At 21.4% G+C, this 16,869-nt stretch overlaps 2 protein-coding genes across 4 annotated transcripts; one reads left to right on the top strand and one right to left on the bottom strand.

Annotated features, from left to right (window-relative positions):
• Positions 1–201: 201 nt before the first annotated feature.
• Rrp1 (Recombination repair protein 1) lies at positions 202–2,968 on the top strand. Its single transcript, XM_011504711.1, has 7 exons — positions 202–243; positions 1,414–1,683; positions 1,745–1,871; positions 1,962–2,105; positions 2,330–2,473; positions 2,549–2,729; positions 2,817–2,968. The coding sequence occupies exons 1-7, from the start codon at positions 202–204 to the stop codon at positions 2,932–2,934; spliced, it is 1,026 nt and encodes a 341-aa protein (XP_011503013.1). The 3' UTR covers positions 2,935–2,968.
• A 1,989-nt stretch (positions 2,969–4,957) lies between these two features.
• LOC105366256 (uncharacterized) lies at positions 4,958–15,946 on the bottom strand. Of its 3 annotated transcripts, none has more exons than XM_011504634.1 (6): positions 15,608–15,946; positions 14,251–14,843; positions 13,622–14,002; positions 13,146–13,313; positions 9,075–9,276; positions 4,958–5,088 (listed from the first exon to the last, which is right to left on the bottom strand). In XM_011504634.1, exons 2-6 carry the CDS (start codon positions 14,830–14,832, stop codon positions 4,997–4,999), a joined length of 1,425 nt encoding a protein of 474 aa, XP_011502936.1. In that variant the 5' UTR covers positions 14,833–14,843; positions 15,608–15,946; the 3' UTR covers positions 4,958–4,996. The 3 variants fall into 3 exon arrangements, with proteins under 3 accessions (XP_011502936.1, XP_011502938.1, XP_011502937.1); XM_011504636.1 differs by lacking the exon at positions 4,958–5,088 and adding an exon at positions 5,362–5,478; XM_011504635.1 differs by lacking the exons at positions 4,958–5,088; positions 9,075–9,276 and adding an exon at positions 11,365–11,831.
• Between the last annotated feature and the right edge of the window lie 923 nt (positions 15,947–16,869).

Here is a 16,869-nt window from a genome sequence, read left to right as displayed (position 1 = left end):
ATTATTTTTCATTTACAATTATAAAGTACAAATAAATTGAAAAAAAGAAAAATTTATAAATAGTTTTAATGAATAATTACATAAATGAAAATAATGTAAATTACAATAATATACTATTATTATAATGATACTATCTTTACAAAATAATGAAATTGGGTTGTTTTTAAAATTTCCATAAATGAATAATTTTTCAGTATAATTATGGCTTCTATTGAGCTGCGAATATTTATCCTTAAGAATTATGTAAATTAAATAACGTAAGGGTATCATACTAATTACTATTTTATAATTTTTTAATTTTGTAAATATCTAATTTGATCGAAAAGTGTTATATCTTTCTATAAGTTTATAATTGTTTATATAAATAATTCAATAAAGTAAAAGATACATTTGTAGAAATAAAAATAATTTAAAGGTATAGTTTAAAAGCGCATGTAAGCAAATTAAATTAAATACAAATAATGTTTATATCAATTTTTTATTTCAGTATATTCATTTATCCGAAATATAAGTTATTCTTAATGAGACCATTTTTATTCTTATACAAAATGTTTGTTAGAAGTTTATTTTTTATGATCGATTTTTTTGCTCTTCACTGTCGCAGTGATACTTCTTTGAAGATAAACAATTTTAATATTTTTTTATTTTTAGTAGGATATTTACTTACTATTTATTTGTACTATAGCTTCTATTGCTATTCATAAGGGGCGGTTGTGTGCTACTTATATAACTTACTTATAAATTATAAAGGCAATAAAAGTACATCACTGTCAATCATATATTATAATCCAATAGCCCAAGATTAAGGACTACAGATTAACTAGAAATTAATTTAACATTTAACATTTTTTAATTTATTTATTGGGTGTCAACGAATTACATATGGGCATTTAATGAATTTTTAAGCATTATTCATAATATTTATTTATAATACTTATTTATAAAAGTACACAGATGACGAGTATATTTTACTGAGAAATTTTACATTAACTTTTTTAGTCTGAATTTTCCAAATGTAATTTAGTAATAATTCAAATCAGCTTCTATATTCAATTAAGATTTATTAAACAATTTGAAATCTCTTGGAAACACGATTTCAAAATTTTTGTACAAAAACCAGGTTTTTATGGCATCCAAACAAGACGTAAAATCTAAGGTTAAAAGTATAAGATTTAATTTTATTACTTTTATTTAATATATTAAAGTTATATATTGTATTAAATTACATATATAAACTATGATGTAATAGCGTTAATTTTTCTTGATGCTTCGTTAACTGATTTAATTAAATTGTATATAAAATTGTATTTACTTTTATAAAAAATTCATATTTAATTAAAAATACAACTTTATGAGAACAAAATATAATATACTAATTGATATTAAATATTGATGTTTTATTTTAATTATTAGACTGATGTTAGTCAAAAAGAAAAATATATATCAAATTTAAAAAATAATAAAAAAGTTGTGGCAGAACCAGATAAATATATTAAAGATAAAAATGAATTTGATGAACCCCAATTAAAAAAAGCAAAGTTTGAAAAAAAAAATTTATTGAATAAAATAGATTCAAATATTGATGAAATCAATTATAAATGTACAAAATTAAACTGTGAGGGACAAAACTATAATATAAAAATTTGCACATGGAATGTTGCAGGAATTCGAGCAATATTGAAGGTATAGATTGATTTTATAAATATTTTATTATATAATATAAAATTATAAATTTCAATTTTAGAAAAATGGTATTGAATATTTAAAACGGGAAGATGCAGATATAATAGCATTACAAGAAACTAAGTGTGACATAAGAAAAATTCCTAATGAAGGAAAATTAAAGGGATATACATGTTTTTTTCTTGACAGTAATATTTTAAGATTTTTACATTTTATATTTAAAATAACTGTATGTGCATATTAATATTAACAAAAATATATTAACATTTTCTTAATAGGTAAAAGAGCTGGCTATTGTGGAATGGCTCTATATTCTAAAAAGAAACCACTACAAGTTTTATTTGGGTTAAAAAATAAAGAATTTGATGAGGAAGGCAGATTAATAACAGCTGAATATGAAACATTTTATTTAGTTAATGTTTGTAAGTACCATATTTCATGAATATCTTAATTCTAAAAAATACGTAATAAGATAATTAAAGTGTAACAGAGGAAAATAATAAAAATATGGATTAAATTTTTAACAAAATTGAAAAGAAAATCTTACATTTTCAGACTATCTCTCAAACAAAGGAATCAAGGATGCATTAAATACTTGATATAATCATTTTATGTTTTTTGAACTAATACAATTTATTATTTTTAGATGTACCTAATGCTGGCCAGAAATTAGTAACATTACCAAAACGCTTAAAGTGGAATGAAATATTTAAAAAGTATGTTCAAGACTTAGATAAAATAAAGCCTGTAATTATTTGTGGTGATATGAATGTAGCTCATCAAGAAATTGGTATTAAATTTTATACTATAGCATCAAGAATTTATTCAAATAAAAATTGGTGCTTATATGTACATTTATTTATAGATTTAAAAAATCCAAAAACAAATACCAAATCTGCTGGATTCACTAAAGAAGAAAGAGAAGCAATGACTAATCTCTTGCAGTCAGATTTCTTTGATGCTTTCAGGTCTTTATATCCTGACAAAACTGAAGCTTATACATTTTGGTCATATTTTAATAATGCAAGGAGCAAGAATATAGGCTGGTAAAATTTTTGTTTTAATGTTTTTTTTAATTTCTATTATTTTGAAGTTTACTGTCGTAATATTTATGAGTTACAATAAATTTTCAGGAGACTAGATTATTTCATTCTATCTAAAAGACTAGAAAAGAAAGTTTGTGATGTAGTAAACAGAAGTGAAATTTTTGGAAGTGATCATTGTCCAGTTGTATTTTATGGAAAATTATAACAATTATTTAAAATAAATTTGAAATTAAAATTCATATAATAGATAAATTTTTGATAATAAATTTGTTATAAATTAATTAAATGTACATTAATCAAATAATTTTTATTTTTATATATTTTATAATTTATATCAATATTAAAATAAAATAAATTTTAAACGATTCAGCTATAAAAACAGCATTCTTTAATGTTCTTACAAATTCACATGTAATTTATTTTCTCTTATAAAAATTATGAGGCAATTGAAACTGATATGATTTTAAAATTAATTTTTAAAAGTATATTAACAATATTATACACCTAATAAAATTGAAATTTCATACATGCATTTATATATTATTATTTCATATGTAGGACTTGACAAGCATGTACCACTTTTTAAATCTAATTTTCGTTTCATTAATGTAATTACCTTTTTTTATTAAATTATATTAATACAGAATTTTTTGTCAGGAATAAAATAATGAATATTTGATAACTGCGAATTTCTTGTTGTAAAATGTCTCTCTTTTATTAATTTGATTAGCTAATAATTATAGTACTTTTGACAATTTGCATAAAACATTTATTTAATTATAATTTGTTCAATAATATATAAATATTTAATATGGAATTTAGTGTAAGTAAGGATTTCATTGGAGGCCTGACTGTTGTCAATGACTTGTAAACTAAGAATTAGTATTATATTAATATATTATAAAACGATAATAATAACTCAATATATGTTTAATAAAAATATAAAAAGTATATATAAAAAAACAGATTATAAGAAGAATGCAAAAAGTACAGATTATAAATGTTTATTGTCAAAAAATATCAAACATCTTGATATTAATATGTTCATAAAAATCATTTACTATATCATAATTTTCATCATCAATCATAACATTAATAATTAATATTATGTTATCTTGATTATTGTCTATTATATTCAAAATTATTAGATATTACATGAAAAAAATTTACTTTATCATAATTGAAATTTATAATGATGAAATTGAATAGTACCATTTGGAAATTACATTTTCTTCGTTACAAATATCTTAAATATTATATATATGAATAATTAAATAAAAAAATATATTGCATACATTTATTAAAAGTGTATTATGTTAAACTTTTAACGATTTAACGATTAATGTAACCAGTACTGCAACAACTTTTTAACTTTACCATAATTAAATATTAATATTAGTATTGATTCATTTAAAATATATGGTTAATTTACAATATTAACTATATAAACTAAAAAAATATTTATTTTCAAAGTAAATAATTTTTTATTCGATATTACTTCTAAAATTTTGCATAGAAAATATGAAAGAAATAATATAGAATATAAAATAATAATGTGATATACACACTTAATATATAATGAATGAAATTAAAATATTATAAATGTTAATTTAAGATTAAATGGCGAAATGTGAAGTACAAAGGTAGTAAATAAATAGAACAAAAAATGTATACTAAATTAATGATTTATTTACTCAATAATTAAAATATATAATTAAGTTCATATTAATAATAATAGAAAATACAAGAATATAACATCAATGAATAACAATGAGTGGGCAGTATGATAAACCTTGACATAATAAATTTAAATTAATAAAGAATTAAAATATAAATGATTTTAAACCAAATGGTGGAAGTTTAAATACTGAAAGAGTTTTTGAAAATAATAAATGTATAATGACTATAAGTATTTGTTTCGAAATATAAAATCTCTCCAAAGAATTTTTTCAAAACCATATTAATGTTTAATAAAAAGTGGAGATGACACTGATTTAAATCTGATGTGAGACTATACAAATTGACTTCTTCAAACTCTGGGCATGGGATACATAAATGGAGTATAGTTAATATCCTTCTTTTATAAAATCAATTGCTACCTCTTCTTCTCCATTTAATTACGAACTAGTGCAACCTATGTTAAATTTTTTTAAAATAAGTATAATTAAAATAATTTTCAAATAAAAATTTATATTCTTTTTTTATTGTTATTTTTTAAGATTTATATAAAAGCATATCTAATAAAATTAAAAAAAATTTTTAAAGAATTAAACTTGATGAGGATATTCATATATCGGCGAATGAAACCTCATTGTTGAATCAGAAAGATAGGCGCACCATGTAAAGCCTGGAGGATATCCTGTAATAGTAGTATTTTAATTAAATAATTGAATGTTAAAAGAATTTTTTAATAATTTGTAAATAATTAAAGTGATGCAATTAAATTCTTTTCTGTTGAAAATTTATTAAAAAATTAATTGTAAAAGAACATAATATAGAATTGATACATTTAAATACATATAAAATAAGTTTTTAACTTTCTTATATAGATAATAGATAGTAAACAAGTAGTATTAAATAGATAATTATAAGATAAATATATGTAGACAAGTAAAATATTAAATAAAAATATAAATTGTGCTACCTTTTGATCCAGTTGTGCGAAATCAATGTTAGTTAAGTGACAAATAGAAGTAGGTATAAGATTGACTGGATTGACATCAATAATTATAGATTATATTTGAAGTATCTGCCTTTGAAAGAGTAAATGGTTTGCAAAGATTTGTGGTTAATATTATATACATAGTTATTTGGGATCTAAACATATCAAACGTATACTTTAACCATGTGTTACCCATTACTATGTTTCAAATTCTCTGTACTATTTTGAAAATCATTTTAATTAATAATTTTTAATTTAATTTTAATTTATCCAAGTTAACGTAACCTATACATATTTAGTCATTCAAAATCATTAAAATTCAATATGCATATTCATATGGTTTCTGTAAAATCTAGTTCTGGTTACATTCATATTGAGTCTTTTAAACAATAATAATAATTTAACATATTTTATAAAATTCAATTTATGTTATTTTGCTTTTTTTAAGATTACATTTATGATCATTTTTAATTCTCAGTCATAAATAAATTAGTATATTGATATTACAGTACATTTGATCATTAAAATACCTATGTACATAAGAGAAAGACATAAGTATTTATATATTAAAACTATTTTTAAAAGCACATTTCTTTACATTTATTATGTAGAAAAATATTTTTAAATATAGTTAATGTATATCTAAATTATTGTATTATTGTTTATTTTTAAATTTAAACATTTATAAATGATTACTACAATTTTTATATTTTTTATAAATTTTTAAATTTATTATTTTAAATTATATATAAATTATTGATTCTTTTGATAAATTTTTAAATGTATGTTTTTACTTTTATTAATGTAAAAGGTAAAAGATAAAAGCTATAATTATTATATAAAACAAACAAATTAATATATTTAGGTAAAACATATATTTACTTATATACATACACAACAGATTCAATATAAAAGATATGTAATAATAATAATTAATTCCGAAAAATGCAGTACTAATGCTTTCATATAGAATAATTTATACTATAGCTTCCAATTTTTTCATAATTACAAGCAATTTGACATTAACGTGTGTTAAATGTGTCTTTTATTCCATTTTAATATTAAAAATTAAATTCTTAAACTCTTTTTTTCAATATTAATGCTTTATTAAATAATTTTGCAAAATAATATTAATATTAATTTTAGTAAATAATAAAATTACAGGCGTTCAATGTTATAGTAATTAATTTTTACAAATTGTCGATCGTTTAGAAAAAAAAAAATTTCTGAAAGAACTTCAATTTTTTTAATATGCACACACATTGCACATACTTTAATTTAAAAATTTTATAAGTAAATTTTTAAAAGAGTATTTTCATCAAACAAGTATTTCAAATATTTGAAATATATAATTTCAAAAAGAAAACAATTTTTCATAATTTAAATCTTTCGATAGATGGATTTCTTATATTATATTATTATTATTGTTACTATTATTATTGAACAAAATTGTAATTAGATTTAGAATTAAAATTACTAAAAAGGTTTGAATATTCTATTATTTTATTATAAAAAAGTAATTAAGTTTTAATAAAAAAAATAAAGTCAATGAAAAGAAACATATAGGAAGAACTACACACAGAACATGCGTAAGATAACACTATACATATTTATACGTTATAACATATAATACGAGTGAACGAATCGATTAAGTACATCGTAAGAGTCTGGGTTAATCAATTTTATAATACATTTTATAAAATTTTTAATAAAATTAATAAAAAGTAATCTTAAACAATTATTTCAGAAATTGTATATTTATTTCACGATATTATATATTAAAACATTTTTTTAATTATTGTTACTTCATTCGATTTGCTTCTATAATTTAAACTTTATTTAAGTATTTATAGTTCCTGAATTAATATGTATTTTACTTTATATTGTATAGTTTTGCTCAAATAATTATTTTGTATGAATAAGACTTCTAAATTCTAAAAATGTATGTTAAAAGTTACAATTCATCTAAATATTGATCTATATATACATATGATTATTGATACTAACTTGTTTTTTAAATTATTAAATACAACTCTATAAACAAAATCAATATATTATACAAAAATATCAAAATTTTATTACATATTGTATATAAAAAAAATTTTGTATTACGAGCCAATTTAAAGTTAACTTTTAAAGTTAATTTTAAAAAGACACTTGTGAAACAAAGTAGTAGGATAAAAATGAATTCAAAAGATAGTATAATATTTTATATTTTCATTATTTCATTTTTTTATAAATGATTATGGATTAATTAGCTTCTAGAAAAACAATAAAAAAATATTGCACTTGAGCTTATATTAGTCTTTTTTGTACAAAAGATAAAATATATTGTAAATAAAATATTCTGAACTTCAACGATATTTTAATTTAATTTACAAATATTTTAAAAGAAAGATTTATTTACTAAATCAATCATCAATTATATTATAAAATAATCAAATATTCGACTATAATTAACAAAATTAGGAATAGAAAATAAAAAATTAATATTGGATTCGAAAAAATAAATAGATTTTTGTTATTTAGATTATTTTATTTAAAAAACAAGTTTGAAAACATGACTATGTAAAGCATATCCAGTTAATGTAGACACTGTCAAAAATAATAACTCGATTATAAAATTATAATATTAATTAAAAAATTTATAATTAAAAAATAGTTTCGTTAATAAATTAATAAATTAATTTGAAAATTATTCATATTAAAATCAATTATTACATAATAAACATTTTCAAAATAAATTATTAATCTACAATTAACATTATTTTCTGGACTAGCAAGTTTTTGTAAATATGCATTATTGAATATGTATATATATTTGAAATAATGTCTTTATAAGTACAAAGATCATTTTTATTTTAGGTAAAATAATATTAACAGTATAATTAATAATTAAATTTTTTAAATTATAGAAGAATATATTATAATAAATTTTGTGATTAAATTTTAACTTACTTTCAATTCTTCGATAGAGGTATTAAATATTTTGCAATGATTTTTAGTTCAAAAGAAATTAATTTCAAAATTTAAAATAATTAATTATCTTAATTGTTTATAAATAAGTACTTTCATTAATTAAAAGAATAATTAAAACCTAAAATATAAAAGAAATATTTTTAGATACATGCAATGTCTATTAGATATGTAATCCAAAACGTAAAATACAAATATTTCTTCAGATTGAAAATTGAAACGAAGTAAACATTTAAGAAAATTAATATCTGTAAATTATAAAATGTTGAATACAATTTTAAGTTATTATGCTACATATTATGTGAAACATGCGCGCTTGCGCGCGTACAACTTCTTATTTTTTAAATTTAATTAATTCTATTGACATAGTCTTGTATTTCACAAAAACCGGTACATGGGACATATTGTTAAACATAACAATCTGTAATGGTATATGTTTTACTTAATTATAGTAGTTATTTGTTTTTAAATAGTTGGATTCAAATATACATAGTATTTGCTTAGAATATAAAATTATCAAATTTTCTCTGCCTTTAAGAAATGAAAAAATTTAATTAAAAGTATAATACAATGCCTGGAGCGCATCTTGAGTTCGAGAAAAAAAAGTGGAGGGTTAAGCACATATATATGTACCACAGGTTAGCATTTGATTGATCACTTAAAATAGAAATTTGGCATTTTAAAAAAGTTACATAAAGTTGACTTGCCTTTAGGCTTATATTTAAGGTGTTCTTCAATGAATTGACAAGGGCATCGAACAGTAATACAATGACGAGGAGATTGCATCGATAAGTCATGAGGGTTGCCTTGGTTACGCTCTTGCGAGTCAACGGCTAGATTGAGCCTGCATTGTACGAAATGATGCGACCATCGTGATGCGTACCTCAGCAACACCAATTCTGCCCGCTCCTGTCAACACATACATTAAAGGCTTCTTAGCATGTTTGCCGCGGACGTTTCATCATTTCTTCTTTACACTTTTTTCTGTTGTATTTATTTTCCATTTACATTATTTTCAATGCAAATTTCTTTCAGGTATTTTTTTACATTTTTTAAAATGTATTTTTGTAGTTTTTTTATTAAAGTTATCTTATGAAATTATACTATTATCTCACGTATTTTATTATTACTACTAAGTAAAGTATTAACTAACATTTAGTTATTGTAACATTATCATTTTGAAGATATGTTTTGTTATTGTTACCTGATGAATCTTAAATTTTTTAAAATAGCAATTGCAATTTTTATGATATATGTCAACTATTAATCCCATTTTTGAATAAAAATATATATTTATAGTCAAAGTTAATAATCATGCTTTTATAATACAGCATTTAATCGTACTCGTTATCGATGGTATAACTACATTAAAAGTTATTTAGTGTTATTTTAAATATCTTGCCGTATATAAAGTATTCAAGGATATAGGAATGAATTAAATAACCAGTATTATTGTTTTATTATAGGAAAATAAAAACTCTTTATTTGATTTGATGATCTATATTATCAATCAATTTGCAATCTACAGAAATATTCCGTGTTCTTTTTGCGGACATTATCCAAAAAAATTCTCAATACAATTTAATATACCATTAAAATTGCATTCAATAACATTTCGTTAGCCTTAATGAAAATCGGAATTCTTGTTTTCAATAATATACTCACCATCGTAGAAACACTTACATACCTTAAGTACGATCCATAAAAAGCGTTGAATTTTAGTTAAAAGGATATTATATAATAATGGACGGAATATTACAGTTCTTATATATATGCAAACATTGACTTTAAAAATAAAAAATGTATTTTAATAGTGTTTCTTATATATTATAAAAATGTTTTATATAAAATAAATTAATACATTCCTAAGTGTAAATTATAAGTACATTTATTTAAGTAATTATGTTTTATATATCTTTTTTATATATATTTATTCATTTAAGTAAAACATTTTATGAAACTTTTTCTAATCTAATTATACTTATATTTATGTATTTAAAATAGATTCTCTTACATTAAGTTTAATATTAGATTTCAAGAATATATATATTTCTTCATTTTTAACAGTATAAAAGTATTTTTGTAAAATACTCGTATAAATATGTAGCGCAGCTAACATTATAAAAACAACATAACAATAACAACATTAGCATATATAAATATTTGTTAACATGCATATTAAAAAAGAAAAATATATTTTTAAAAATTAATTTCTAGTAGATTAGAAATCATTTTTAAAAAAGTTCACGGCATATACAAAATATATTATTAATATTCTAAGTAAATATTTATGCATTTTATGGAAACTAATTAAATATATTAAATCATAACAACTTTGTATACAGAAACAAACATTTTTGTAATCCTCAGATATATTTAATGTAAATTCAAATTTGAAATAATATATAAGATATTTATAATTGGAATAACTTTATATATATATATATATATATATATATATATATCTAGTTTCTATTATATACTTAAATACTTGTAGTGCATCGTTTAAACGCATGCTACGTAGTATTATATAATTAAAATCTTTATAGAAGTAACATCAATTACATTTGCATTCCATATTTGATATGAAAATTAATTCATACAACTTTCTCGCGATTATAAATATATCTTGCATTTATTGATTTTTTTACTTAACTACATGAATAAAGACGCTATTTTGATTTATTAGTTTTTTTCACAAAGAAATTTGTCCAATACACGAAACAAAAATAAGACAATAATACAAATCGTATTTTTAATGTAAATATAGCTTATGTAAATTGTTTATATATAAAAACTAAATTTTTTTTTAATTTCATGTTGATTTTTATCATTATGTCATTTATTGTTTACCGATAATAATAAAATTACAATAAAAAGTACAATTAAATTAAATGTTTGTAATAATAAATAAAACATTCTTAAATTTACTATCATTGAATGATAGTTAAGTAATATATATTAAGCATAAAATTAATGATAGAGTAAGCTTTTACAATTTAAGAGTTTAGGAAACGGATTATACTGATATAAAAAAAATGAGCCGCTTGTATGTTATTAATTATCAAGTCATAACATTGAAAATGTGCTCCTCAATATGATATTCTAAATAATTTTTGTATGTAAATTAGCTCGTTGATTCGCTCATTTAAGTCATTGATCCTACCAAATAATTCGATTCATTCATTTATTTGTCAATTCACTCCTCTAACAACATAATTTCAATCTTAAATGCCTTTATCTCGAAGGAAACTACTCCATCGAGGGCAAAAGTCTCTTCCTTGCACATGGATCTTATTATGCAACCATTCCTCAATATACTGGCAGGGACACAAAGCAGTCGATAAATGTCGGGACGAAAAAGGATTTCCTCCTTCCTCATCGACTGTCCAATCCAATCGGCGGCGTAAATAGTCCTTTGCCCAGCGTTGTGTGTAACGGCAGAATACTTGCTCGCATTTGTTCTAATTATTTAGCACAAGTCAAATTTACAAGAACATATGATTAACGCTTCAATCAGGATTGTATGCACGGCTAATGGCATACTTTAAAGATTATTCTCATTATGTAAGATATTGCTTTATTTTATGCTACGCATGAAATTATTAAAAACATATTTAGCTCAAGGCGAAACCTGCTCTTGTACTTAAGGATTATTCTATTACCTAAAAACACCACTATAGTGGAATTAAAATAAAATAATTTTTGGAAATTTTTATAGATAAAACATAATTTGTATCATTAGCAAATATCAATAGTTTAGGCAATATGGATGATCAATTCAAATAGCCATTTTGCTAACAAGTTCACGGATACAAACTATTTCCATCTAATTTTTAACGTAAAATAAAAATGTTTTTAAAATGAATACATCAAAATTCAAAGAATGATGTAATTTTTGTTTAAACAAAAATAATATTACAATAGAAACTGTCTTTTTATAGATAATTTAATTATAAAATCACGGTTAAAATTTCAATTGGCAGATCAATTAAATGAGATATTAATTTAATGACCTTTTTAACTCAATTAAAAAAGGTGCTTTTAAAAACATCTATCTAAATTTTCAAAAATGTTCAAAGTACTAAAATGTCCAGAAATATTTATTTATATATATTTATTTAAATATGAAATTAATACTTAAATTTCAATCAATATTTTAAAAACAATTTCAAATAATTTGGTTTTATTTAAAAAATAAATATTGTAACATTATACATTGATTAATAATTCATACAAGAAGTTTATGCGTGGATTCGTGAAACGCTGTAAATAAATAAATAGAACCGTTCAACTTCCAATAATTTTATCTAATTTATAAATATTTATCATAATTGTATTATTTCTTGAAATTTGCTTTTGTTTTGCATAAATCACATTTATTAAGCAAATTTTTGTATTAAATTATTATACATAATAAATACAGACTTTCTTGCATTAAAATTAATTTATCTTGATATTAAAGTAATAAAGTAATAATGTAATAATGTTAATAGTAATGTATTTTATATTCATGGCTTAAAAAAGATTGTGACTTAATTTACAATAAGAGATCATATATTTTATTTAAAAAACAATTCATTTGAAACTGTAATTAAAATATAAAAATCATGATGTTCAAACTGCATCCGTTTACTTTATAGATAATATAAAATCTTTTTACTGGTTATTTTCTATGCATTTACTATGTAAAAATATAAAAATTATAATCTATTACTTTAAATTACGATAAAATGAAAGCCATGAGATTCTAATGATATTGTATAAAATTTACAAACCTGTTTACGTGACACTCGAGTAGTCGTATTGCCTTGAATGACAATATCACTGTCATCAATATCCATACGTTGCTGTAACTCACGCTGACGTTGAGATCTCGAATTCTCATTAGTATCGATTGCTCTACCAGCTTGCTCTTCTTGTTCAATTATTTCTTGTAATTTTTTCTGTAATAATAATTATTTTAAATAATACTTAAAGTTTGAAAATTATATTTTTCAATTATTCAAAGTTCAATTAAGATTCCCAACTGGGAAGTAAACTTACAAATATCATATTAAAATTACTTTTATATTTTTAATTTTATATATTACAACTTATTATACAAAATCTTAAAATATTACTAATATATATATGAATTAATCATTTTAATCTAAATTATTGTTGTACAAACAATTTTAAAAAGATTTTAAAATATTACATAAAACATTCTTTTTTTAATAATAACATGTATATATAATTTAAATTTACTTACAATACAATCCGTTGTGTCAAAATATATAAAACATAAATTAATTTTGTGACATGAAATAATTCCTCTATCATCAAGACCAAGTAAAATCTTATGTCTGAGAAGAGATTTATTTACTTGAGCCATACACTTTTCAAGATTATAATTCAATTTAATTTTAATAAACATGCATAAAAATATGGCAGCAGCATTTAAAACCAGCCACATTACTCCTAGACCAAATAATGTCAATCCTGTTACTCCTGAGAATAACAATCCCAATAACACTACAAATGCAGTAAATATCCAAATAACAAGGATTCTTTTGTAGCATATATTATACATATTAAATCGAACATCATTTACAAGAAGCTCCATTATATGCACATAATCTTCAACTGTTAGCTGTGAAATATAATAAAATGAAATTTGTTTTAGTAATTCTATAAAAAATTCAAACAAAAAAATTCAAAAATCAAAAATGGAAAAAATACTTATATGAAAAATTTTAAATTGAAAATATTTTGGCAACAAAATTTTACAGTATTTAAAGTTAATTGGAATAAAAAACCAAGATTTCGAAACTATTATATTAACTATTTGAATTTTAATAATAAATATATATAACTTATTCAACATATTAAAGTACAAACTGTTAATCCTTGTGCCATTAATTCTTCAGGTACAAGTTCTGGACGAAATCTAGCTGGTGTAATCCAAGGCCACTTAGTATTAACTGGTAACAAAGTAACAATGATATCACCATTGGCAAAGCCTTGCCTAATATTACCAAAAGGACTATTTATGGTATTTCTACCATGAATGGTATCTCTTAAATCTATAGTTTTCAAAGAGGCACTTTTTGTATTATAAATTCCTGCCACAGATAGTTGCAGGTTAGGTTCTAAACTTTCATTTGTTATGGTACGATTTATCCCAGAACGATCTAAATTAATTTGAACTGAATTAGTTGCTATTACAGCTCCACTATAACTCTCATTTCTTTTGTGATTTTCGTCTAAAGGCTTCTTAATTTTATTGATTTTGAATGTCAATGATTCTGATTTTATAAGAGCTGGTATATTTGTTTCTAGTTTTTTCATATTATCAATTTTATTTGAAGTTGATGAAACAACAGATACTGCTTCATCTTCAAATTTAACCCATTCTTTTGTTTGTATATCTGGTTGGACAACTAAATTATTAGTTGTATCTTCAGGTGTTGGCAAATTCATGGTTTATTTATCTAAAATAATTGATTTATGAATATTTTTTAAGATAAATATTTAAATATTATATATATTAAAATGAATTAAATTGCATTATCATTTTAACAATTTTATTCTAGAAAAATTATGCTATTTGTATAAAAATGAAAAGTTTAAATAATTTAAATTTAATACGCTATAAAAATGTAAAGAAACATAAAATATATTTTTATGATACATGCTCATCATATGATTGCTTTCATCAGTAATTTGCTTAAGTAAACATTTAAATCAAATGAAAACTTGAATTCTAATTTTTCTTAAACGAATGTATAAATGAACGGTGTGTATGTGCACGCGCGTGCATAGAAGTGCAACTTCACTCTATAAAAGTATATTTTATATATTTATTGTAGAATATATAAAAGACCGGCATCATACCGAGAAATTGGTTCTACATTCTCCTACTGAATTAATATAATGCAAACATTATTTCGTAAGAATAGTATAAATACATTGCTTAATTAATACAAAGTGATAATATAAAATAGAAAAAACAGACACATTTCGATTGTACTTTAGTTAATAATACAGAACGAGAAATTTATGATTCCTTTCGTTTATTAAAAATATATAGTTATAAGTATAGATCGCTGGTAATTCCAACAACTAAGGTGCGTGTACTATCAATATGCATGTATGAATATTTATATATGTCGCAGAAGATTTCTACATAACTGATTGCATAAATCTAGTCACCAAATGCATAAAAATTTAAAAAGTTAAATTGAAAGTAATTCACCTGTGTTAAAATGAAGACAGCGGTTTCATGACAGTATAAACCAAAATGTTGAGAAAGTTCGAGGATAATTATATTTAGGTATGGTTATAGTTGACTACAGCAGTAGTTTATACGGTTCGTAATACATTACACAAAAGATCAGCGCACTGTAATTATCCTTGTTTGAATTAAAATTGGAATCATACATGAATTGAATATTCAAATACTAATTATAATATGAACGCAAACGAAAGTATGTGAACGCATCTATTTTTTGTTACATAGGCGCGCGCGTGTTGTGTACTTAAGTACAGAAATCGAGAATATATATGAATTAATTAATATTTTAACGCAGGTAGGATACGGAGTACCTAACTCATGAAAAGAACGCCACTTTACGTTACCTGTGAAGAAGGAGTCAAGCTAGACAATATAATATACAGTAAATTTCTGCGCATGCGGTACTGCAATTAATATGATCCGTACCTTGCTGTCATTTATTTATAGGTGTTATATGTTAGTAATTACTCAATTAATGTGTTATATTATATATTATTCTTGTTTAAATACTTAATTTAAATTAATTTACATTAAAATGTTTAAACTTAATACATGTCTATAATTATTATAAAAACCAAAACAAATTATTTTCAATTGGAATAAGAAAATATTTTTTTCTACTTCAATTTATGTCAAATTGACATTATACAATAATATTATCTAATTATACACAATTTTTTTTATAGAACAATGTATAAAGCATAAAATGAATCCGATTATAACAAAAATATTTTTCAATGTCTAATATTTGATTATTCAATTTAAAGTGACAACTATAATTTATTACAAGCTAATTCAGAAATTAACAAAATTAATCATTAAATGAATCTTTGAAAATAAGCATTTAATTACATAATTATTTCTTTTATTATAAATATATTTATTTTAATTTTCAAAGTCAAGACATTTTATATAATGACGTAAAATATTCAAAATAATTTTAATCATTAAACCTTGAACTATCAATATTTAATTATGTAAATATTATGTTACCACTACATGATTAATTTTACGTAACAAAATATAAATTGTAGATAAAAGATAACTAATTATTTTCATATATTAATAAAAAATATGAAGAAATTTTTAAATTGAATAATTTAGTCTGGTCTATTGAATTAACTAACAATATTCAATTATATCAAGTAAAAATAATGTTTACAAAAAAGAAAAAACAATACAATTAAGAAAAAATGTTTATTTAAAAATTCTAAATTTACGTG

The sequence above is a fragment of the Ceratosolen solmsi genome, unplaced genomic scaffold (assembly GCF_000503995.2).
Source record: "Ceratosolen solmsi marchali unplaced genomic scaffold, CerSol_1.0 scaffold58, whole genome shotgun sequence".
In the NCBI taxonomy this organism is placed as follows: Eukaryota; Metazoa; Arthropoda; class Insecta; order Hymenoptera; family Agaonidae; genus Ceratosolen; species Ceratosolen solmsi.
Note: the sequence above shows the minus strand (reverse complement) of the source record. Positions and strands in the feature narration are given on the sequence as shown.